Raw genomic sequence first — 24,694 nt, 5'->3', positions numbered from 1 at the left:
AGAGCTGTAAAGGCTGATCGTGATTCGTGCCTGGATAGCTCACTCAGTAAAAGATATTGTAAGCAGAAGGCAACGCACGTGCCCGACCCGGTTCACGGTATCCATCTGCCAAGAAGTTTCGGATCAATGCTACTCGCGTTGATGCAAACCACGAGTGCTGTCACGCAACGTGATCTGTCTTATTTATTTCATTTTTCAACTTCTGTATAATACATATTGTTGGTAACGTTACATAGTGTCAAAGTAGACATTACTTCTCGACTCACTTTTCAAGCATTATGCTACAGAGGGCCGTTAATGAACGCCTATGCATGAAAGTAGGGGAGAGTCGACCAGTATGGGCCGGATTAAGTTTTTTGACCTCACTTTATATCTGTGGTGGTTAATCGAGTTGTTAATATACTATTCTCCAAGACATGCTCTATGAATAGCACAGTGCAATAATTTTTATTTTTTGTACTCAGCACTTAATTACATTGAAAACAAAAGATCCATAATTACAATCCTTGTAGGAAGTGTCTTTCAGCATCCCTCATTGTCTTTTCTGTGGTAATACCGTCTTTTACTTATACCCTGCACTGACACATATTAAATAATAATGCAACACATAAGCATGGGAAATTATTGTTGCTCTTTTGGTCAGTTCACCAATGTTTAGCTCATTGCTTTACACAGGCCTTAGAGGAAGGAGAGATGTTTTCGGTCTAGAAATGTTTGGAGATTCCAGAAGACGGAAGTTTTCACTACTGGCTATTGACCAGAAGTTGAAGACACAGACTGACAAACACTGGTGGGTTCTTTAGCTGGAGGCAGATTGGCCACGGTGAGAGATGATGAAGGTCCAGGTGCAGAAAGGGTGGCTGAATTTAGGGCTGGTGTAGGTCAGAAGAGGTGAGTTAATTTAGAGCTGATGAAGGTCCAGGACTGCAAAACGTTACTGAACTCTGAGGATCAGAAAAGTTATTTGATGTGAGTTCCGAAGTAGGCACCGATATCAGCACTATGTTATTTCTGTCTGGAAAGACGTAAGAAGAAGAAAGTATAATTTAGAAATTGAAATTACATCTGGTCGACATTGAAAGACAATCGGGTAGCCGGTACTGCACTACAAACACGTTGTAGGATCCACCAGTGTTGTAGGTTCTTTTATAGAAATTATCATGAAACGTTTGTTGAATGTCATTCCATACCTAACATATATAGGTAGTTTTGTAGGCCCTTTACTATTCCTCATCTATATAAAAGATGTTGGAGACAATGAGAGCAGATTGTTTGCAGATGACTCTGTAGTTTACCGCCCTGTAAAGTCATCAGATCAAAACAAATTGCAAAGCGACTTAGAAAAGATACCTGTATGGTACGAAAATTTGCAATTGATCCTAAACAATGAAAAGTTTGAGGTCATCCACATGAGTGCTTAAACAAATCCTTAAAACTTCGATTACACGTTAAATCAATCGAATCGAAAGGCTGTAAATTTAACTAAATGCCTAGGAATTACAATTACGAATAACTAAAATTGACAGAACACCTAGAAAATGTCGTGAGGAAGCGAATACTTAGAAGATGCAATAGAACTATTAAAGAAATTGCCACGTTACGCTTCTCCGTCCTCTTTTGGAGTACTGCTGCCCGGTGTGGGATCCTTGCCAGAGAGTAATAACGGAGTACATCGAGAAAGTTCAAAGAAGGGCATCACGCTCTGTATAACCGAGAAGTAGGGGAGAGAGTGACACGGACATGATCCAGGTGGACATCATTAAAAAGGGGTCTTCTAACGAAATTTTGAAACACCAACTTTCTCCTCCAAGCGCTAAAATATTTTTTTGACGCCGACCTATATAGGGAGAAACGATCATCATAATAAAATATGGGAAATCAGAGCTCGCTCGAAAAGTTATAGGTGTTGGTTTTCTCCTCGCGCTGTTCTAGAGTGGAATAATGACAGAGAATTATTGTGAAGGTGGTTCCATAAACCTGTGCCAGGCACTTCAGTGTGTTTCGCAGAGTATCCATACAGATATAGATGTAAATTTAGGTATTGGAAATATAGCAATGAAATTAATCACGTACCTTTAAATGTGGTATCACAGGCACCAAAAATATCTTACATGCGTTAAGAACTCTAGCAACCACCATCAAGCACTCAGAGCAGACAAAGCACTGAAGAGGGCAAGATGATGTCCTTGGTGCAGTGCACATGGACACACAAACTTTGTTCTGCTTACTGTACACTTCTGATATGTGGAAGCGGAAAGGAAAACCACGGTAGTGGCGTGTAGTATGAGCTGGCCAGTACGACACGACTCACCCCTACCATTTGACAGTGACTTAAAATCCGAAAAAAACCTGTAGCGGATGTCAATATCTTCTTTTATAATGATAAAAAGCTTACAGCCCCAGGGGAAATCATGGTTTTAACTTTCAACAAATACTGAGAGGCTATCTTTCTTAATGGTTTCTTTATTTATTACATTATTTCTCGCCATCTTTAGTTTACATCCACCTTCTGGTTCACAATTACAGCTTTTGAAACGAAATGTATTGTCAAAGTGCAATTAAATCTGTAAAGAATCATTTCATTCTCTTAGAATACAGAGTAATCTACTGTAATAGACTAACAGCTAACAGACTACATGAATTCTTCGACTGCAGACAGATCTACTAGTTCTAATCGAAATCCTTCTGCACTAACATTTCATGTGATCCTCCTTCCGACTGTAACTTATTTACTTCGTCAAGTATTGATTGTTATCGGAATAATATGGTAGCATTGACGAGACGGAACTATTTCAGTTCTTGAGGTCGTCGATGATGCTCCATCACATTTCTGCTGAAAAGGTATACTGGAAAACCGAAAACTATGGTACCACTGAAACAACGCATTAAAAGCAATGGCTATTTTGTGAATGATTATTGAAAGTACCTACCCCCCTATGTCTAGGGGTAGCGTCTTTGATTCATAATCAAAAAGTCCTCGTCCCGGGTTGGAAACCTGCAACCGCTAAATTTTGATTAATAATCGGCATTGGCGGCCGAAGACTTCCGGCGTAAGAAGCCATCCTCATTCTGCCAACGGCCTTATCAAAGAGGGCGGAGAAACAGATAGAGGTTCAGGGTACCCTCTTTCCCTCAGTGTTGGAAACTACCTCTACAGGCGGAAGAACCAGCAATGATCAGCAGCATGAGGATTCCGAAGGCACTGGAAACCACTGCATTAAAGGCACATAGCATGTATCCACACGACATGTGGCCTGTAATTGTAAAAGAGCCATGATGATCTCTTCACTAGCAAAAGATTCCAGAATAGTCCCCCATTCAAGACTGAATAATCAATAAAAGGATAACATTCTACGAGTCGGGGCGTGGAAGGTCAGATGCTTGAATGTGGTAGGGAAAATACAAAACTGAAAAGAGAAATGCAAAGCCTCAGTGTAGATATAGTTGGGGTCAGTGAAGTGAAATGGAAAGGAGACAAGGATTTCTGGTCAGATGAGTACAGGGAAGTGTCAACAGCAGCTGAAAGTGGTACAACGGGAGTAGGATTCTTTGTGAATAGGCAGGTAGGGCAGCCAGTTCAATGATAGGGTTAGTCTTATCAGAATCGACAACAAACCAACACCGACAACTATACTTCAGGTATACATGCCGACGTCGCAAGCTGAAGAAGAAGAGATAGAGAAAGAGTATGAGGACATTGAAAGGGTAATACAGTATGTAAAGGGATATGAAAATCTAATAGTCATGGGAGACTGGAGTGCAGTTGTACGGGAAGAAAAGGTTGGAAGAGAACATAGGCTTGGGAGAAGGAATGAGAGAGGAGAAAGATTAATTGAGTTCTGTAACAAGTTTCAGCTGGTAATAGCGAATTTCCTTTTCAAGAATCACAAGAGGAGGAGGTATACGTGGAAAAAGCCGGGTGGTACGGAAAGATTTCATTGGATTACATCCTGGTAAGACAGAGATTCCGAAATCAGATACTGGATTGTAAGGCGTACCCAGGAGCAGATATAGACTCAGATCATAATATAGTAGTGATGAACAGAAGGCTGAAGTTAAAGACATTAGTCAGGAAGAAACAATACGCAAAGAAGTGGAATACAGAGTGCTAAGGAATGACGAGATACGGTTGAAGATCTCTAAGGCTATAGATACAGCAATAAGGAATAGCTCAGTAGACAGTACAGTTGAAGAGGAATGGACATTTCTGAAAAAAGGGCAATCACAAAAGCTGGTAATAAAAACTTAGGTACAAAGAAGTTACCTACAAGGAAACCATTGGTAACAGAAGAAATACTTCAACTGATAAGTGAAAGAAGAAAGTGAAAGGAAGAGGAAGGAAGCTAAGATGAAATGGTTGCGTGAAAAATGTGAAGAAATAGAAAAAGAAATGATGTTCGGAAGGACTGAATCAACATATAGGAAAGTCGAAACAACCTTCTGTGAAATTAAAAGCAAGAGTGGTAACATTAAGAGCGCAACGGGAATTCCATTATTAAATGCAGAAGAGAGAGTAGACAGGCGGAAAGAGTACAATGAAGACCTCTATGAAATTGAAGATTAGACTGATGTGATATAAGAAGAAACAGGAGTCAATTTAGAAGAGATAGGGGTTCCAGTATTAGAATCAGAATTTAAGAGAGCTTTGGAGGACTTAAGATCAAATAAGGGATAGATAACAACCATTGAGAATTACAAAAAACATTGGGGGAACTGGCAACAAAAGGACTATTCACATTGTAATGTAGAATGTATGAGTCTGGAGACATGCAATTTGACTTTCGAAAAATATCATCCACATAATTCCGAAGACTTCAAGACCTGGCAAGTGCGAGAATTATCGTACAATCAGCTTAATAGCTCATGCATCCAAGTTTCTGACAAGAGTGATGCACAGAAGAACGGAAAAAATATTGAGGAAGTGTTGAATGACGGTCAGTTTGGTTTAGAAAAGGTAAAGGCACCAGAGAGGCAATTCTGACTTTGTGATTGATAACGGAAGCAAGACAAAAAAATCAAGAACATTCATAGGATTTATCGACCTGGAAAGAGCGTTCGACAATATAAAATGGTGCAAGGTTCTGATAAATTCTGAGAAAAATAGGGGTAAGCTATAGGGAGAGACGGGTAACATTGGATATGTACAAGAGCCAAGAGGGAATAATAAGAGTGGACGACCGAGAAAGAAATTCCCGTATTGGAAAGGGTGTAAGACAGGAATGTAGTCTTCTGTTCCTTCTGTTCAATCTGTACATAGAAGAAGCTGCTGAATGGTATGAACAGTCTAATGCGTACAGAATATGGATTGAGAGTAAATCGAAGAAATGAGAACAGCGAGAAACTTAACATCTGGATTGATGGTCACAAGGGAGAGGAAGTCAAGGAATTCTGCTGCCTGGGCAGCTAAATAACCAATGACGTACGGAGAAAGGAGGATATCAAAAGCGAAATAGCACTGTCAAAAAGACCATTCCTGGCCAAGGGAAGTATACTGGTATCAAACATAGCCCTTAATTTGAGGTAAAATTTTCTGAGAATAAACATTTGGAGCACGGTCAAGCATTGATTGTGGAAAAACCGGACTAGAAGAGAATAGGAGCATTTGAGACATGGTGCTACAGGCGAATGTTGAGGTTAGGAATCAGGAGGTTCTGCGCAGAATCGGAGAGAAAAGGAATACGTGGAAAACACCAACAAGGAGAAGGGACAGGATAATAGGACATCTGTTAAGACATCAGGGGCTGACTTCCATGGTACAAGAACAAGCTTATAGAGAGTAAAAACTGTAGAGGTAGACAGAGATTTAAATACATCCAGCAGATAATTGAGGACTTAGGCTGCAGTGCTACTGTGAGATGAAGAGGTTGGCACAGGAGAGAAATTCGTGGCGGGCCGCATCAAAGCAGTCAGTAGACTGATGACTCAAGAAAAAACTACTTGAGTGTTTTCTCCTAACTTATGAAACATACCTGACTATCTGTAGTTTATGCAGCTACTACGTGTGTTACCCTGCAGGTCATACGACTATTCTTCCTTCTTTCATACTAAAGAGCTTTCCACAACTTTACGTATAGAAACACAGCACTCACGATATCTGTCTCCTTCTGCTCTTTTTATTCTTCCATACCTACGAAATTCGAAGTATTTTGCCTTCTTTCTTTCAGGTTTTCCTATTACCTGGCCTTTTGCTATAAGACAATATTCCAATGGATTCTTCCGTGAGCTTCTCCAACTTTGAATATGGCAGACTTCATAGCATGGAAGGTTCTCTCTTAAAAATACTGTCCCGTCTTACTTGTTTTCCTTGAGTGAACTGTATTATGCTGACTATTTTTCTAAGTTGTCAAGTCATGTGACATCCCTCTTTCCAAACGGAAATAGTATTTACAGCGTTACAAAAGTCTACTGGCAATTCTTCGCTGTGATAGATTCCAGTTGGTGAACTGTATTGTGTGTGTGTGTGTGTGTGTGTGTGTGTGTGTGTGTGTGTGTGTGTGTGTGTGCGTGTGTTAGTGTGTGAGTTTGTTTGTTTGTTTTGTAATTGTGGGGTGGAATAGACAGAGAGAGATTTGTTCGATCATTCGACAAGCGATTTCTTCTGTCTCTGTTTGTCATCGGAGTAACATGTTTCAGCGTCCTGTGAAAGGAGATTAATTTTTCTAAATATTGAAATCCAAGTCGTGCAATGAGCATAATTTTTAGATTATTGGTCCTGCTAATCATTCATTTCAGTTGGTTCTTCCTACAGCAAGACAAATATATTATCAATTTTATAGAGTCGCCTTCATTGCGTATCTTCATTGCATATCTTCCAACAATTTTGTTGCTTGTTGCTGCCTCCTTCAACTCACAACTCCACTCGCTTAATTCGTGCTAGGTGTTTTCATACTGTCCAGGTACTGCCTAACTATCAGATAAGTTCTCACAAATAGTAAGCTTCACGGAAGCAAGGTCTCTAAAAGCATAAATGCACGACACACATTTAATTTTAAGTTTTGTGCACATTGTAGAAAAGCTTTCACTGTAATGTCACTCATATGTATGACGACTAGGACCAACAAACTGTTTCGATTCTTAATTATCGTATAAATTTGAACTAAAATATAATGAAGCGAGTATCAGTCTTATAAGAGGACTAATGGGTAATGTAACGGAAAGAAAATAATTTTTAAATAGCCTAAGTGAAACTAAATTTAATAAAATTACGAGTGTGTTCGTTACGATGTACTCAAAAGCACTCAACCGTCAATTTCAAGTTATTCTTGCTTGTACATTTCCAGCTGTCTTATGAAAACGAAAAAATACATGTGTACGAAGTATTACCAGATAGCTCTCCTGGCGCTTCATGATAGAAATTTGTCATATTTAATGATTCAGTTAACGATTTGTCATAAAAATACTAGTAGAACAATTTGCGATTTGTGTGTTTATGGCTATTCAAAAAGGACAAAACGTAAGTTTTATATTTTTTATCTTTTTTAATATTGTTTTCTGTTATCGTCGAGCTCATAAACTTGGCTAATTAGGTAACTGTGGGTATGAATAATATACTACGTTTGTAGAAAAACCTCTGTAATACATTAGGAACATTCCAATACATATACATATTGCATGACGCTTCAGGGACCAGAGTATTCCTGTCTGCTTTATGGTTTAAACGACAGGTATAGTTGAACCTGTTGTCATTGTGCACATTCAATACTACATTCTCACAGTACATTTGCACATCGGCTCTAACATTGTATGACGCATGGAAACCCATCGGGAAAAATTCTCTTTTCAACGAAGGATATGGTTTTTTTTTGGATCAAATTTCGGTCAGGACGCTCAGGTGATTGTCTGGTGCGAAAGAGTGACGTGAATTAAATGAAATATATACAGCTTAAGAATTTTATTGCAACAGAGAAGACATACAATTAGGCTATGACGTCCTGGCAACATTTCCATTCCACAAGGGTAAAACGTTATTGTGCATAGGGATCCATTACCCTGGGAACTGATTGCCGAAGCCACCATTTCCAGGGAATCCCCCATTTCCAGGGAATCCTCCATTACCAGGGAAACCTTGTCCAAAGCCAAACCCAGGGAAGCCCTGGTTCAGTCCGCCAGGGCCAAAGCCCCCATTTCCGGGAAATCCCTGGTTAAATCCGCCACTGCCTGGAAATCCGCTGCCTGGGAAACCCTGGTTGCCACCGATACCTCGGTTCGGGAAAGCACAGGCAACCGCCAACACCGCAGCCAGAACCTGTAAAAATGAAATCATAAAGTAAATGAAGCTCAAAAGCAAATGAAAATTGAAGAGTAGAAGAATCTTATTGTTAAGATAGTACATATAAATACAAATCGTTATAAAAGAAGAAAATTTTTCATTAATTTAAAGGCTGTAGAAATTTCCTACAATATAAAGAATTTAATTTGTTACAGTGTGTAACGTAACATAAATGGATGAAATAGGTATAAGATACGTTGAATATACACACATAAAAAAACATTGTGCATCACCCCGATTCCCAGACCTCCTGAAGATGGACGTTGACTATGCATATTGTATCACAGACACAGTCCCTTTGACTGTTCAGAGATGTCACTAAACAATGCCCAAATATGTAAAGAACCATGCATGTACAGCACCTGTTAGACGGAGGAGGTCCAACAGCCCATCAGTTCCAGTCATTCCACTGCCAAGGAGGTACACGGCTCGTGTTGTGTCATTCAACCTTGCCTAGACGGTCAGTACCGCGGTTCGATCGCGTGCGCATTGTTACTTTGTGCCAGGAAGGGCTCTCAACAAGAAAGTGCCCAGTCGTCTCGGAGTGAACCAAAGGGATGTTGTTCGGACATGGAGGAGATACAGAGAGATAGGAACTGTCGTTGACATCCATCGCTCAAGCCTCCCAAGGGCTACTAATGCAGTGGATGACCGCTACCTACGGATTACGGCTCGGAGGAACCCTGACAGCAGCGCCACCATGTTGAATAATGCTTTTTGTGCAGCCACACGACGACGGGTTACGGCTCAAACTGGGCGCAACAGGCTGCATGATGCCCAACTTCACTCCTGACATCTATGGCGAGGTCTATCTTTGCAACCACGACTCCATGCAGCGTGGTACAGATGACCCTAACAACAAACCGAATGGAGCGCTCAGGATTGGTATCACGTTCTTTTCGCCGATGAGTGTCGCATATGCCTTCAACCAGACAATCGTCGTGTTTTGTGGCAACCCGGTCAGGCTGAACGCCTTAGACACACTGTCCAGCGAGTGCAGCAAGCACCTTGCTGGCATTATGTGGGGCTGACGTACGCCGCTGGTGGTCGTGGAAAGCACCGTAACGGCTGTACGATACGTGAATGTCACACTCCGACCGATAGTGCAACCATATCGGCATCATATTGGAGATGGCATTCGTCTCCATGGACGACAATCTGCGCCCCCATCGTCCACACCTTGTCAATGACTTCCTTCAGAATAACATCGATCCTCTAGAGTGGCCAGCATGTTCTCCAGGTATGAACCCTATCAAACATGCCTGGGATAGTCTGAAAAGGGATGTTTATGAACGACATGAACTACGACCTCATCAGGTCTTCCTGCATTTCGCTGCAATATTCTGGCGTTGCGATTTCTCTGTACACCTCAGTTTACAATAAAGTTCTGATTGATGACCTTGACACTCAAGTTTAAACGATAAGTATTACATGTACGTCAAAGAAAAATTCACGAGAACATTGTCAAGTGCTCGGATGATACGTAGTGCTGCTCTTGATTTTGAGATCTTCAGTCCTCAGTAATTAGTTTCCAGCCAAGAGAGACGAACCGAACATAGAGTGGATCCGATCGACAGAGAAACTCTTTGGTTACAACGTATCTAAAATTGGACACGTAGTTGTATAGCCGACAGCAGAATGAAACCCTCTTCGCGCATAATTTGAGCTTGTGTTGCTATACTCAACAGTCTCTAACGTAAATACATAAAATACATTATTTTACGTAGTTTTTGCTCTCTTCCGACTTGCGTGATTTTAAAGAATATTAGCAGAAAACAGTCGTACTTGACTTGTTATTGCCTGTACACTTACCAGCAGAGTCTTCATGATGCTGTTTGCTTGTCTTGTTAACAGTAATGGGCTATCTATTCTAGGCGGCCTTATATACCACGCCGTGTGACGCACAGTCGGCACATTGCGTGACAATCGCAACAGCAGTCTTTTGTCCATGCATCTGCTGTTGTCTGGCACAACCCACGCTACAGTAAACGCTGTGGAGTTCGAAATCAATACGCAAAAGCTAATTCTTACATAGAACGGAATAACGCTGGATGAACATAATCCTAGTATTCGCTAGACACCAGTAGATTTATTTGGAATTTACGAGGGTGGTTTGAAAAGTTCTCGGAATCACCACGAGATGTCAGAGCTAGCGCAACAAGTTGTTCACGTGATATTCATCGGACTGTTGCCTGTAAACACGCGCTACGTCAATGCTCTTGGAACAGAACTGTGGCGGTGACGTGGTTCTGTTGTTGTACCCGCGTAGTCATTTGCGAAGTTGGAAAACATCGAGATTCGAGCAATGATTAAATACTTCCTAAAGAAATGTATGAAAGTAAAGGACATCCATACCGATTTCCTGAATACATTGGGGGACTCTTCTCCTTCATATTCAGCTGTTGCCAAGTGGACAAATGAATTTAAATTTGGTCGGGAGAGCTTAGATTATGATCCGCGCAGTGGTCGGCTAAGATGTGTCACTACTGCAGAAATCATTCCAAAAGAGCACAAAATGGTCACGGAAGGTCGCGGGTTGAAAGTGCGTGAAATTGCTCACGCCTGCCAGATGTCATCTGAAAGGGTATATCACACTTTAACTAAGGAATTAGAAATAAAAAAAATTATCTGCAAGATGGCTGCCGCGAGTCTTGACAATGGATCAAAAAGTACGAGAATGGACCTATCGGAACAGTGTTTGGCCCGATTAAGGAGAAATGAACAAGACTTTTTGCGCCGGTTTGTGATCACAGATGAAACTTGGGTCCTGCAGTCCAAGCAGTGGAAATATGCTGATTCTCCGCCACCAAAGAAAGCAAAGACAATTTCTTCGGCGGGAAAGGTCATGGCATCAGTGTTCTGGGATGCGAAGGGGATTCTGTTTGTAGATTATCTCCCCACTGGGCAAACAATTACTTGAGAATAACCTCCTGGACAAATTGCAACAAAAGATACGCGAAACAGGCCAGGTTTAGCAAGGAAGAAAGTCATTTCCATCAAGTCAATGCTCGTCCGCACACATGTGCCGTAGCAATGCCAAAATTACACGAACAAAGGTATGAATTGTTGCCACACCCGCCTTTTCATCTTATATGGCTCCGTCAGACTTCCACCTCTTCCCAAAACTGAAACGTTTTCTTGGTGGTCGAAGATTCAGTTCAGACGAAGAACTGATAACCGGATTTGACAACTATTTTGCAGGCCTGGAAGAAATTCATTTTCGAGGTGGGACCAAGTGCATTAATCTACAAGGAGACTATATTGAAAAATAAAATAAGTTTCATTGATGTAAGTACTTTTTTCTATTCCGTTCCGAGCACTTTTCAAACCACCCTCGTACATCACTTGTCTTACCAGTAGAAACAATCACATGAAAATACTTCATTATGCGAAACGCTTCAATCTTCACGTGGAGGTCACGATGTCCAGTAGAAGTAGAAACCTCTCAAAGGCCGTCCTGTAAGATTCGTAAAAGTACTAGTTGTAGTAGTTTATTCAGTCGTAGATCACTTTTACGAGGATATTGAAGATGTTATGGTATTATAATTTAAGGACAACAAAAATTGCCAACACTGCGTGAAACACCCAGGAGACATGATCGGATGTCACTGTGACTTCGTACACATACATACCATCGGCGCATATGTGGAGGATTAGAGTTGCAATTCTCTGTGACCTGTAAACGAATTCAATAGTGCATGAGTGTTGTTCGTGGTTAGTGTTGTTACCAAGCCCGGTAGGGTGTATAAAGGGCATTAACAGTGACGTGCGCTGAGTATAGTGGGAGACCTAAAGATGCTGCGTACTCCTGTGAGACAGAGTTATGAGCGCCTGATCTCATTTGACAGAGACTCTTTTTGGGCCTGCGTTTGGCCGAGGTCGAATCATGCAATTTCCTGATTTGTGGAGCATTTGGATATGACAGTGTCCCAATGTGGAACTGCGTCCTAATGCGAGGGTTGGCATACTTGTCACCAAAGTTCCGATCGATTGCGCCTGACTACTACAAGGGAGGATGGCCATTTTACTGTGCAACAGGCACACTGTAATAATTTCGCATCGGCCTCTGCCATCCGGGAACAAGTAATGGACTCCATGCAACATTCTGTGTCATCCCGCGCCATTGGTCGGAGACTAGCGGCAGGCAAACTAGGGACTTATCGTCCCATGAGTAGGCTGCCGTTAGCACCATAACACAAACGGCTGCGTTTGGTGTAATTATGTAATAGGCGTATTTAAACTGTTTTAGCATGTAATTATCTGAACTGTTTCTTATTTAAATTGTTTTGTTAATTAAATTGCATTGTGTATTATTGAGAAAGAGCGGGAAACCGCGCATAGATACATTTTGAGAAAGAGCGGGAAACAGCGCGCAGTAATACATCTGTAATGGTAGCAGGGATTGTCTGCACCCAAAACCATTGTTGGCGGCGAGACCGCACTTTTGTAACATTGAGCGTTGGAAGCGAGCAGTTGCGAGTAAGATGTGAGACGAGGCAGTCGTAGCTAGCGAGACATGAGAGGAGGTCGCTGTAAGCGAGGTATGAATTAACACTTTGAAAGAAGCGGTGTGCTCGCCAGCCACTCGCTATATGTAGCGCAATGCTAGTTTTTAAGAATTTTTGTAAAGAACTATGCCCCTTGTAATTGTTTGTCAAGATCGTTCTCAGAATATAGTTATGTAATTTTGATGGAAAATTAGGTATGTAGCGCAACGCTACTTTCCACCAGCAGCTTATAATTATGTTAAAGAGAAGTAAGTATATTCATTCCACATTTTGCTGTAGCAGTCAGATGGCGATCCAGTATAAATAATTAAAGGTAAGAATCAGTCTTAATAATTTCAGGTAACGACTGAGGGCCACGGCGACAACACATTTTATGTTTCGTCGTAATAATCAGCAGGTAGTCTTGACAGAGCAGCAGTTAAAAGATTTTAAGAGACGCAGCGTTCAGTCAGCAAGCAAACGTTCATCCAATATTAGACGGGAAGGTTTCAATTGGATATGGCTTACCGTCATGGCTGGTAGTGACTGAGATTTAGGGTGTATATTAATTATGCATAATAATTATGTGCTATTTATAGTTGTGTATAATAATCATGTGTTTCTTATAGTTATTTAAATCAGAGATCCGGCAGAAAAATATGTAAAGACTTATTATAGATTAACTGAACATTTTAGAGAGTTTGACACGCTAAGCTGCATTATTCGGAAGCGGCAGCAGTCTAACAAGGAGGCCGATGACCAACGAAGTTTGCGCAGCAGCAGTCTGCGACAAATAAACGACCGAGTGGATGGACAATGTTTCTAAGGAGAACAACGACCAGCGCAGTTCGCACATCAGCGGTAAATGCTCCAGGAACTGTCACCGTGTGCGTGACGTATCTGGCGATGCGGAGGGGCACTACAGAGCAATGCCCGACAACGCCAGCACAGAGGTAAAACAAGGAAATCCAGCAGGTGTGTCGACATTGGTCACATTTCTGCCCAATATGAGAAGCGTAGATCAGAAACCGAAGAGTCAGTCGCCGCCCTAGAAACTTACGACATTGGTGAAAACACCGAATAAACACCGTCGACAAACGGGCATGAGGTGGTCGTTTGAGGGGAGAAATAAGACACCAAGAAACGTCGCCTGGACGAATGGACCGATGGTTAGTCTGCGGACGTCATACTTCACCGCAAGGACTTAGCCACTACGCTGCTCGACAGAACATGTTGGTACCGCGACAGTAGGTCAACGCAGAAGCTGCCATCCCAGATATTACCAGAAGACGCCGAACCTGAGGTTCATTTGTTCGATTGCGGGACGGGATACTTCGCGCCATTGCCGTACCCGCTTGTTAATAGCGCAACGAACCAATTCACAAGTAGAAGATTTATTTATTTATTTATTTCTCAAGTAAAGACCTGCTGCCTGTTATTGTATTGCAGGTCGTACATTGTCTGATTTTGCACGTTATATTATACTCGTAAAAATACAGTTTTACTACTAGTACATTTTCTTTGCTGAGAATCTTACAAAAGGATAAATTAAAAAATAACAGATTAAGCATATACATATAAAGTACAAATGCATATACACAGATTTGTTTAAACGTGTTGAGGAGAAGAATGCGCCACCGCCGCCGCCGCAGTGTTCAAGAGTACGGTACTGAATGGAAGAATACGCCGCCTGGCGCTCTGCCGAAGCACGATTCGTCACCGCATCAGAGGTCAATGGAATTTTCACGCTACGAGTTCGCGCCACACTGCTGTCGCGAGGAATTGAGCGAGTTAAAACACAATGTAATACTCTGTTTGTTTAAAGGGTCTAATGTATCAACAAATGACTGATAGTGACAGTGGAACTCACACATCACCCACCGAGTCAAGGAAAGAACCCATTTCGCCACCCTCAAAGCACCGCTTTCCCTCCTGCCATCCCTGACAAAAAATGATCTTTGCTGCACTCTGTCACTGACGCTCAATATCTAGTGTCACAAAACCCTGGCACGCTACAGAGGGAACCGTGACAGAGCAACAATACGTCGCGGGCAACAAGCATCGTCATGTGTAACCCCTCATGCGACAGCATCGTGGTGCCATTTTCACAAGGACAATGCTGTTCCATACATGGCACACGTCTGTGTTTTGTTAACATACTCCGATGGCCAGCTAGATCCCCAGATCTGTTCCCGCTAGATCATTCGAGGAACTAGCTCGGAAGTCTACTCTTCGCAGCGCCAGTAGGACCAGCTACAACAGGTGTGAGCCAGCTTACTTACCTTTGGAGAGGGTATAATGGTTTTATGAATACCTTCCTAACCGAGCTGGTACCTGCATTAAGTGCTCGTACTGCTCGGTTCTTTAATAATTTGACTTGATTTTGTATTCACGGAGAGAAGATCAATTACTTTCTAACCCGGAAAGTCTTATTTCATTTCTTCTCCTCTTCTGTTTGCTCCAGTTTTTTGACAAACTGTGTAATTCATACATACAAACATTTACATACTTGGAGGTCTATTTTGACAAGGATGGCACTTATAGACCGAACATTGCAGCCATAAAATTTTAGCTGTTAACAGAGTATGATTTAAAAGAAGCCGGTAGAGTTCATTGGTGCCCAGCATCCATTCCAGTGACGATTTCTTGTAGAATCATAACATCATATAACATGAGTGTTACATTTCCAGTGCAGTAATGTAGTCTGAGTAAGTACCGTGGAATAGTCTTCTGGAGTTCAGTGTATTTATAGTTACATGTTTGTGATAGTTTGGTATAAACGTTTAAGAAAAAATATATCTTGAGTTAATTATTCATTCCACTTCCTTGAGTGTCATTTTCCTGAGGATATACTGAAGCAACTGAAGCATATTTCTTCAATTGTAAATACATATTACGTAATTTTTCTTTTAATAACAGTTTCTACATCCTTGAGTATGTACTCACAGTCAATAATGGAAAGAAAAGTATTTCTATCAGGAAACGTGTAGTCTGATCAGCTGAACCACAGTTCCGACTAACAACTGTTCGCAGTTTCCTACTCACCGCTCACCTCCGGAATTCTTTCTAAATGTATGACCTAAGTTGCAGGACGCTCTATCGTGCCATGCGGATATGTTAATTGCATGGCAACAGGCCCTTAGCCCACATCAAGCTGCTGGACAAATCGGTCTTTTTTCCGTCGATTGCTTAATGACGATTTTTGAATTACTAGCCTAACATTACAGACACTGTGTTTCACAATGAGATTTGTTACGTACTTCGTGCTACACCAGGGACTCGTTACCGTTCTTGACATTCAGGAATAGCAGCAAATTGCTCGGTTTAAATGTCGTTGGTCTGTAAGGTAAAACGTTCACTCAGTATCGGCGTTCTGTTTATGTTTATGTCACAGAAACGGCTGTACACACATACTCGTTATAAACAGAACTTAATCATGCCCATATATGCGAATTATTGGTGTCAAATGGTGTGAGCACTATGGGACTTAACATCTAACCTAAGGACATAACATACACCCATGCCGGAGGCAGGATTCGAACCTGCGACCGTAGCGGTCGCGCTGTTCCAGATTGAAGCGCCTAGTGCCGCTCGGCCACTTCGGCCGGCTATTGGTGTCACCGAGGCCTGTGAAGGTCTACACTCTATTATTCATAATGTAGTTAATTTCTTTGTTTCCGGTGAGCTCATTAGCTTCTGAAAAGAAACAAATTGATTCCTTAGGCAATCACACAATGCAACACCTATGATACCAGTTGAAGAAACGATGTCTGTTACGCGTTATTTAGTCCCAAATTTCAGTGCCATCTGTTTCGTAGGGAATTACATGAATTCCTGTGTGTGCTACAATTTCTTTCCAGAGAAGTTTTGTATGCCAGCGCCGAGTCACGTAAATCATTAGCTAAGACATCTGAAAGGTACGTGATGGTGTCTGACTATCCAGGCTTAGATTTTCTGTGAAGAAAGCTGCTTCACATCAGGGCTGAATGATTCCTTTGAAAAGAACGCAGTCGATTTCCTGCACAGTCCTAGTTCAGTAACAGCCTGTGAGAGTCTCTAATGGCTCGTACGTCGCCCTGACGCTAAGCTTTAACCAACCTTCCTGTTTATGGAGCTCCGGCTTCTCAGACCACGGTGGAATTGAAGTGCGCAACGAGTGAGGTGCGGGTAAGCAACAGGTTGTGCTTCGGATGCGGCTCGCTTTAACCTTAGCTGCAGAGTAGGCTGCGCATCCACAATACGGTGCAGTGTTGCCCAGAGCGTTCCGTTTTGCGGGTTGTAAAAAAGTTCTCAACGACATGGGGCAGTGGTTCCCTGTTCTAATGAACATCGTGAGATGTCACGAGTACTATGAGGTACTGTCGAAAAGCAACAGAAACTTTAGTAAGTGCACGTAGTAAAATTCTGACTCAGTAATTTCATTAACGTAATGTACGGTACGGCGTAATGAATAGCTAACAAGTGTGGTCTGACGCCAATCGCTAATTGTCTTATCCGGACAATTCCGAATTACGAGAGAACCGTACGGACGCAGTGTGGGCTGAAACTTATCGGAAACACGCCTGTAGCTTCCCTTTCTCCACTAAAATTTAAACTGTAGATTGAGTTGGCTTTGTGAATGATTTATATTACTTCGTCCATAGCAAAATGAACAAACTCTCCTTAATATATAACAGTAACACCAGTACTAAATCGTTGAAAATGTGCTAAAGGAATATATTTAAGGTGCTATTATTATTCACTGTCTATAATTCAGTGTCTGATAACGCAAAATTGGTAATTTATTTGAAAATATGAACAACGCATATGCAGCACAGCACGCTGCATTGGGGGGGAGACCAAGCCACGTTTATACACGGGACCCGTTTGCGTTCTCGGCAACGATACTTGCTACACCGCTACTGAACATAATGAATCTCAAACAGAAGGAATTAATTCTATGAAAGTAAAAACCGATAAGGGTAAGAAATTGCTAAAAGCAAGAACAAAGAAAAATATGGATAGGCCTACTTACGATAATATCATTAGTGTTCTGCACAAGGATGGGTCTTCACAAGATAACCCTCGATGCTCTTCTGTCTTCTGCCATCCTCTCCAGCTCCACGTAGTTTCTGCTTTCCTTTATTTCATCTATCATCTTGTATCTCAAATGGTTCAAATGGCTCTGATCACTATGGGACTTAACATCTCGAGGTCATCTTTGTCCCATAGGACTTAGAACTACTTAAACCTAACTAAACTAAGGACATCACACACATCCATGCCCGAGGCAGGATTCGAAACTGCGACCGTAGCAGTCGCGCGGTTCCAGACTGAAGCGCCTAGAACCGCTCGGCCACCGCGACCGGCTCTTGTATATCATCCTTCCTCTACAACTACATCTACATCTACAGAGATACTGCGCAAAACGGCGTACCGTGCGTGAAAGAGGGCACCCTCTACCACTATTTGTAATTTCTCCTGTTCCACAGCAAATAGAGAGAGAGAAAAGACTGTCTCCTCTATGCTTCGGTGTGCGCCCTAATTTCTCGTATCTTTATCTTCGTGGTCCTTACGCGCGATGTATGTTGGCGGCAGTAGAATCGTTAGGCAGTCAGCTTCAAATACCGGTACTCTAAATTTTCTCAGTAGTATGTCTCGAAAAGAACGTCGCCTTCCCTCCAGGGGTTCCCATTCGACTTCCCGGAGCATCTCCGTAACACTTTCGCGTTGTTTGAACCTACCGGTAAGAAATCTAGCAGCCTGCCTTTGAATTACTTCGACGTCATCCGACCTGGTACGGATGACAAACATTCGACCTATACTCAAGAACAAGTCGCATCAGCGTCCTATATGCGGCCTTCTTTACAATTGAACCACTCTTTCCTAAAATTCTCCCAGTAAACCGAAGTGGTCCATTTGCTTCCCTGCCACAGTTTTCACATGCTCGTTCCAACTCGTATCGCTTTGCAACGTTACGCTCAGATATTTAAACGCTGTGACTATGTCAAGCAGGACACTACTAATACGGTATCTGAACATTACATGTATCTTCTTCCTACTCACCCGCATTAACTTACATTTTTCCACTTTTAGGGCTAGCTGCCATTCCTCACACCATTCATCTTGGTAGTTGTGTGCTTCGCGCATAGGTGTTTTCACATACGCACGAATGTCTGCTACCGGGTAACCTTTGCTTGTCATTATTTCTACGGCCTCTTTTGAACCTACGTTCTTCTATATCCATCGGACTGGAACTAAGTGATGCCTATTCACTGTCTAAGTAAGATCTTAATAACTGCTCTCCTAGTCTTCTTGGCTGAGTTATTTGCTTTCATAATCATAGTTGCTATATTTAAATCATGATTGCCAATCCCTGTTTCTATTCCGACATTGTCGAAAAGATCCGGCCTATTTGTAGCTACGAGGTCTAAGATAATTCCATTGCGTGTGGCCTGCCGAGCTAGCTGCTCGAGATAATTTTCAGAAAACGGGCGAAAGTATTTCGCATGACTGTGCCTGTATCCCCCGCCTGTATCTATACTCGGCAGGCTAAAGTCGTCTCCATCTAGTGCTGCATGATCTATGTATTTACTTTCTTTGAATCATTCTAGAACTGTCACACGAAATCGAGTGGCCGGTACAAACATCCAACAAGTAACTTAGTTTCACCTACAACTGTTATACGCGACCACATGACTTCATTGTCATGCTCAACTTCGATCTCAATACAGACAATAATTTTGTCAACTGCAATGAACACTCCCGCTTGTAAGGGCTCTAATCTGTCTTTCCGATATACGTTTCACGACTTGCTAAATATCTCAGAGCTTTCCACTTTGGGCTCAGCCTGCACTCAGTCACAAGAATAATTTGAGTGTGAGATCTTTCCTGGAGAGAAATAAATTCGGGAACTTTACTGCGAATACTACGACATTTTACTGATAAAATTGTGACAGTCGGAGTGTCTTTATTCTGAACGCCGTTTCACTTCCCTTGCTGTGAATCGACTGGCGAGTGTTCATCAGAACACCTCAAACTATCGCCTAGCCTCAATTTCTATCTTTTAAAGCGTCTGGTAGCAAGCATTCCTCTCTCAACAAACGTTCCACACGGTTCTTCTTCTTTTCTCTTATAACATGCAGCAGCCTGATGAGGATGAAAACTGCCTTCATATTTACTGCTTGAAACGATACAACCAACCAAATAGAAATAAAGACTGGATCTAATGCCGTAGATGTGAAATGCAGGCTCAAACAATTATGCCATAGGAATAGTTTCTCGTGTACAAAAATAGGGACTCTGACACTAACGATGACTGGATCTTTAATTAACATTCAGAGATCTTTGTAGATCATATTTTGCTAACAGGTGGAAGTTAGCCAGTAAATTTGCTTATTCTCAGTAAAATAGTTGTATTTTATTATGTTAATTAGCGTAAGCAAGCCTGTTATTTTGTTTACTGCCAATAAAATGCATTTTTAAAAATTTAGCAGTGTGTTTTGTTTATTCACCGTGTTCTGTGATATGCGTAAATGTGAAATAATGGGGGAGTAAGCTTGTCTGATACCTGCGACATTTTACGTACACGACTTGAGCACATAGAATATCATTTTGCTCTTTTAAACGTAATGTTGAGTTAGAAGCATATATACTACATCATGCTTGATATATGACTAAATAATTTTAAACACTATAAATGAAACGAAAAAAATTAAAAAAATCCGAAAAGAAATCTCGTAAATGTGCCCCGGTCGCTCCTATCCAACTCTGTAACTGAAGTCATTATCACATAGTTGTTTGGTGACACTCGACCCATTTCCAGGCCTTATGTCAGAAGTTTCTATTATAGCTGTCTGCCTGGCAAAGACGTACTAAGTAATACCGTAAGATGTCCTATCATCAGATTCTGCATTGCCTGGTGCAGGAGGAGTATCGAAAACACTGGTCCATCTGTCAGCAGGCATTGTAGCGTCCTTCGTGCTATGCGATAGGATCCATCTGTACGCTGGCATCGAGTATCTCCCTCTTCGTATCCCCCCCCCCCCCCCCGCTCCTCCCCCTCATAATCAACACAACAATAAAAGCAAACAAGCACACTGCACACTCATCCACACGACACAGATAACAGCAATAGAACTAAACTGAACAGGCCTTGGAAGGCCCAACGATCCCGACCGGCCGCCGGGTCATTCTCAGTCCCACAGGCGTCACTGGATGCGGATATGGAGGGGCATGTGGACAGCACACCGCCCTCCCAGCCGTTTGTCAGTTTACGAGACCAGAGCCGCTACGTATCACTCAAGTAGCTCCTCAGCCAGCCTCACAAGGACTGAGTGCACCCCGCTTGCCAACAGCGATCGGCATACCGGATGGTCACCCATCCAAGTGCTAACTCAGCCCCACAGCGCTTAACATCGGCGATCTGACGGGAATCGGTGTTACCACTGCAGCAAGTACTTAGGCTCACAGTAATAGGCTGAGGACAAATAAGGGAAACTTTCTGGGCACCGGTATGACGGCAACTATAAAGTTAATCATCACCTCAAAAACAGAAAGTGAAGTAATTAATATTTTGTTCGTTTGCACAAGTTGAAATTCTTCGATACTGTATCGACAGCGCGATACTATCTCTTTGCAAGTGTAGCTGAGCAACCGCATCCTTGGCATTCCATCAGAGGGCGTGTACTCTCTCTACAGCGCCGACATATCGGCGATGCACGTGAGCTCACTCTCAGTCGTTTACCACCAATAACTGGAGGCTGGCCATCCAGGGAGTGATAGCAACCATGTGGGACGTAGACATTATCAGCAACTGCCGCAACTGAATATCATTTTGAGCGAGTGTGTCCCACTGTTCTGTCATCTTACATGCGCGAGGCGCAAGTCGCTCCGATTTGGTGGAACTTAGTCAGCTATTTGTGGCTACAATACTCATGGGAAATCGGGTTTTCTCAGCCGTAGTCATCGGCGCTTGTTGGACTTATTGGTGAGCAGCTTTGTGTGTGGACTGTTTGAACAGTTTACCCTTCGCCCCAGTGTTCTTTGTATTATATGTTTTTAAGTTTGAGTAAATCCCGATTTTATTTGAAGAGTTTAACAGTCTAGCTTGAATACTTTACGTTGCTAATAGCTCACGACTGTCTTATCAGATGTGAGCCCGGTTTGTAATTTAAGAAATATATCTGAGCTGCCCGTGTGTGATATATTTTTGTACACAATCTTAATTTTACTGCTTGTGGGCGTAGTGATCAAATATTATTTATAGATTCTTTTACAGAACTAGCCTGAGTCAATTGTGGTCTACTTATTCATGTAATATATCTCTCGTTTATATAAAGCCTATATTTCACATTATTCTGTAACTGCGCATTGGTTGCTTTGATTTCTGGGTTTGTCAGTTGATGTATTGACTAAATGTTTAATAAAGATTGATGTAGTTTTCCTCGGAACATTTTTAACTGAAATTTTCTGTTTGTCTTAGTAAGGCTTGAATACGTACTTGAACGAGGTTGTGTGATACGGCTAAGAGAAGCTGGATGTTCCTTCTGCGATTTTGCAGAAAGACTTGACAGCAATGTAGCCACTGTACATGATTGTTGGCAGCGGTGGTCATGAGACTGTACGGACGCAAACACACTGGACTGCGGGCGACCACGTGGCAGTACCGAGAGGGAAGACCATCGTGTTCGGTCTGTGACTGTGGCGCATCGTACTGCATCTGCAGCAGCATTTCGAGCAGCAGTTGCCACCACAGTAACACAACGGACTGTTACAAATCGGTTACTTCAAGGACAGTTCCAAGCGAGGCGTCCTGTAGTTTGCATTCCATTAACCCCAAACCATTGCTATTTGCGGCATCAGTGGTGTCAAGCGAGACTGATGAAAGCTGATTCTGCCTTGGTGCCAGCGATTGTTATGTGATAGTTAGAAGCGGGCTAGATGTGCTCCTGAAGCTAAGCTGTCTGTGAACTTGACACACCGGATCTACACCTGGAGCTATGGCCCAGGGTGAGATTTCGCGTGACTGTAGGAGCACTTATTGGCCATTCTAAACACCCTGACCGAAAATTTATACGTCAGTCTGGCGATTCGGCCTCCTGTGCTGTCAATCATGAACTGAACATCATCGGGTGTTTCCCAACCCGATAACGTTCTCTCACATACCACTGTTGTAACCAATCATACTCTACAGAGTGACGATACGTTTTCTCGGCCTGTTCGATCATAGATTCGTCTCAAACCGAGCACATGTGCGACGTCATCGGACGACAACTCCAGCGTCATCCGCAAACAGCATTAACCTCCCGTTTATTGACTGTCCAATTGCAACAAGCATCGAATTTCATCCCACAAACCGACACTTGGCCTCTGTACAACAGCCTTCAACATCCTGGCGGTTGTACCACTTATTAATGTACCAGCAGTTCACATTTGCAATAGCATATCTCTAGCTTACCATAACATGTGATATTGCAATGTTAATCACTTAATTATGTAACCTACTCCACATTAATATTTTTTTTTTTTTTGCATTGTCATTTCTTTCCGTCAGCGTGTGTTGCACAATGGCCAACCTTTCAGTGTTTACAGAGTAAACTTTGAAGATTAGTGATTCTCACGCCGGTAACTACATGTGCTACGTAGCTTTTCTTCCGTAGCTAATCTTAGCATAAACGAAGTCTATAAGAGGGGAATCGCATGTTGGTGAAATGAGTAGAATTTGTGCTATAAAAATGCCAGGCCTTTTTCTTTTCCAATTAGTATTCCCTCTTCCATGATGAGGTTTAGAACACATAGGGAACGTAAGAGACCATGTAAGAATTCAATTGTAAAGTTCACGATTTCGTCTAAGGTCATCACTGTATCAATAGATTTCAATAATTTTTCTTCCTCTAGTATAATATTCTGTATTCGCTGACTTTTTTTCTTTGAACTGTCGTTTCTGTTGCTAAAATTGTTCTCTCATGCAACAATTCTTTGTTTACGTAGGCGCTCTGTACAACTGGATACACTTTTCCGGTTAGCTTTTCCTCTGTCATTACTACGTGGCTCATGACATCGGATCAGACTACTTTTCCAGTGCCATTTCCCAATTGTATTGTAGAACATTCCAAATATTCGAAAATACTCGTTAACATTCGAAAAATTCATAAAAGCTCTAGAATATTATAGAATAAACTATAATTTTTGCCTTGAAAAATATATTGATGCAAAAATAGAGAGATGTCCTGGTTATTACCACGCCACATTTATGTGAAAGAGGCAGAAGATGTTCTGGTGACTACCACTATGTGCTCGCAGATACTACATATGTATCTATACAGGCACAACAAATACTACTACACTGGGGAAATCAAGGGTAGCACCAGTGTTTGGTGGTCTGTTGCTTTGGAAGCATCGTCAACTCCACGCACAAAAATGAATGTGATGTACAGCTTACATATTGATAATTGATTACATATTTTTTTAATTCTCTCATGATTTGCTCTTGCACCTTAAAAGTTACGTATAAGTAAAAGACTACAAAGATTGTTGTCGTTGAGGTACAGGAATGAATGAATCTGAAGATTCATTTGTACAGCGTGGTGAATGGTCTTACAAGCGGCCGTTTTCATTTGCGTTTCTCGGATTTGTTAGCCGTCGCACCTAATCATTGACGGGTCGTCAAAGAGTTTGAAGTTGATTCTGAATTGGGCTACCTCTTCGATTTTTCGCGTATACAGAGAACAGCAAGAGGAAAATTACGTTATTTGATTGAGAGAAAATTCAAAGCAAAATCAAGCTCTAACTACTTAATATTCGAATTTATGTATCATAATTATTATCTCTGTTAATTAAGAGTATATTACTGTACATTTTATTAATCAATACACTTTCACCAGTCTCTCCTAGAAAGAGCCTCACATAAATGTTGACTATTTGCATGTTCTGTCATAGGCCAAGACGTATTTACTGG

At 41.8% G+C, this 24,694-nt stretch overlaps 2 protein-coding genes across 2 annotated transcripts in view; one reads left to right on the top strand and one right to left on the bottom strand.

The window, feature by feature from the left end:
• Nucleotides 1-24,694, top strand: part of LOC126355417 (LIM domain only protein 3-like) — a 1,043,148-nt gene that overhangs the window by 811,561 nt on the left and 206,893 nt on the right. The window lies entirely within an intron of this gene.
• Nucleotides 7,877-10,181, bottom strand: LOC126354198 (uncharacterized). Its single transcript, XM_050003654.1, has 2 exons — nucleotides 10,082-10,181; nucleotides 7,877-8,245 (listed from the first exon to the last, which is right to left on the bottom strand). The coding sequence occupies exons 1-2, from the start codon at nucleotides 10,094-10,096 to the stop codon at nucleotides 7,985-7,987; spliced, it is 276 nt and encodes a 91-aa protein (XP_049859611.1). The 5' UTR covers nucleotides 10,097-10,181; the 3' UTR covers nucleotides 7,877-7,984.

This window comes from Schistocerca gregaria, chromosome 3 (assembly GCF_023897955.1).
Source record: "Schistocerca gregaria isolate iqSchGreg1 chromosome 3, iqSchGreg1.2, whole genome shotgun sequence".
In the NCBI taxonomy this organism is placed as follows: Eukaryota; Metazoa; Arthropoda; class Insecta; order Orthoptera; family Acrididae; genus Schistocerca; species Schistocerca gregaria.
Note: the sequence above shows the minus strand (reverse complement) of the source record. Positions and strands in the feature narration are given on the sequence as shown.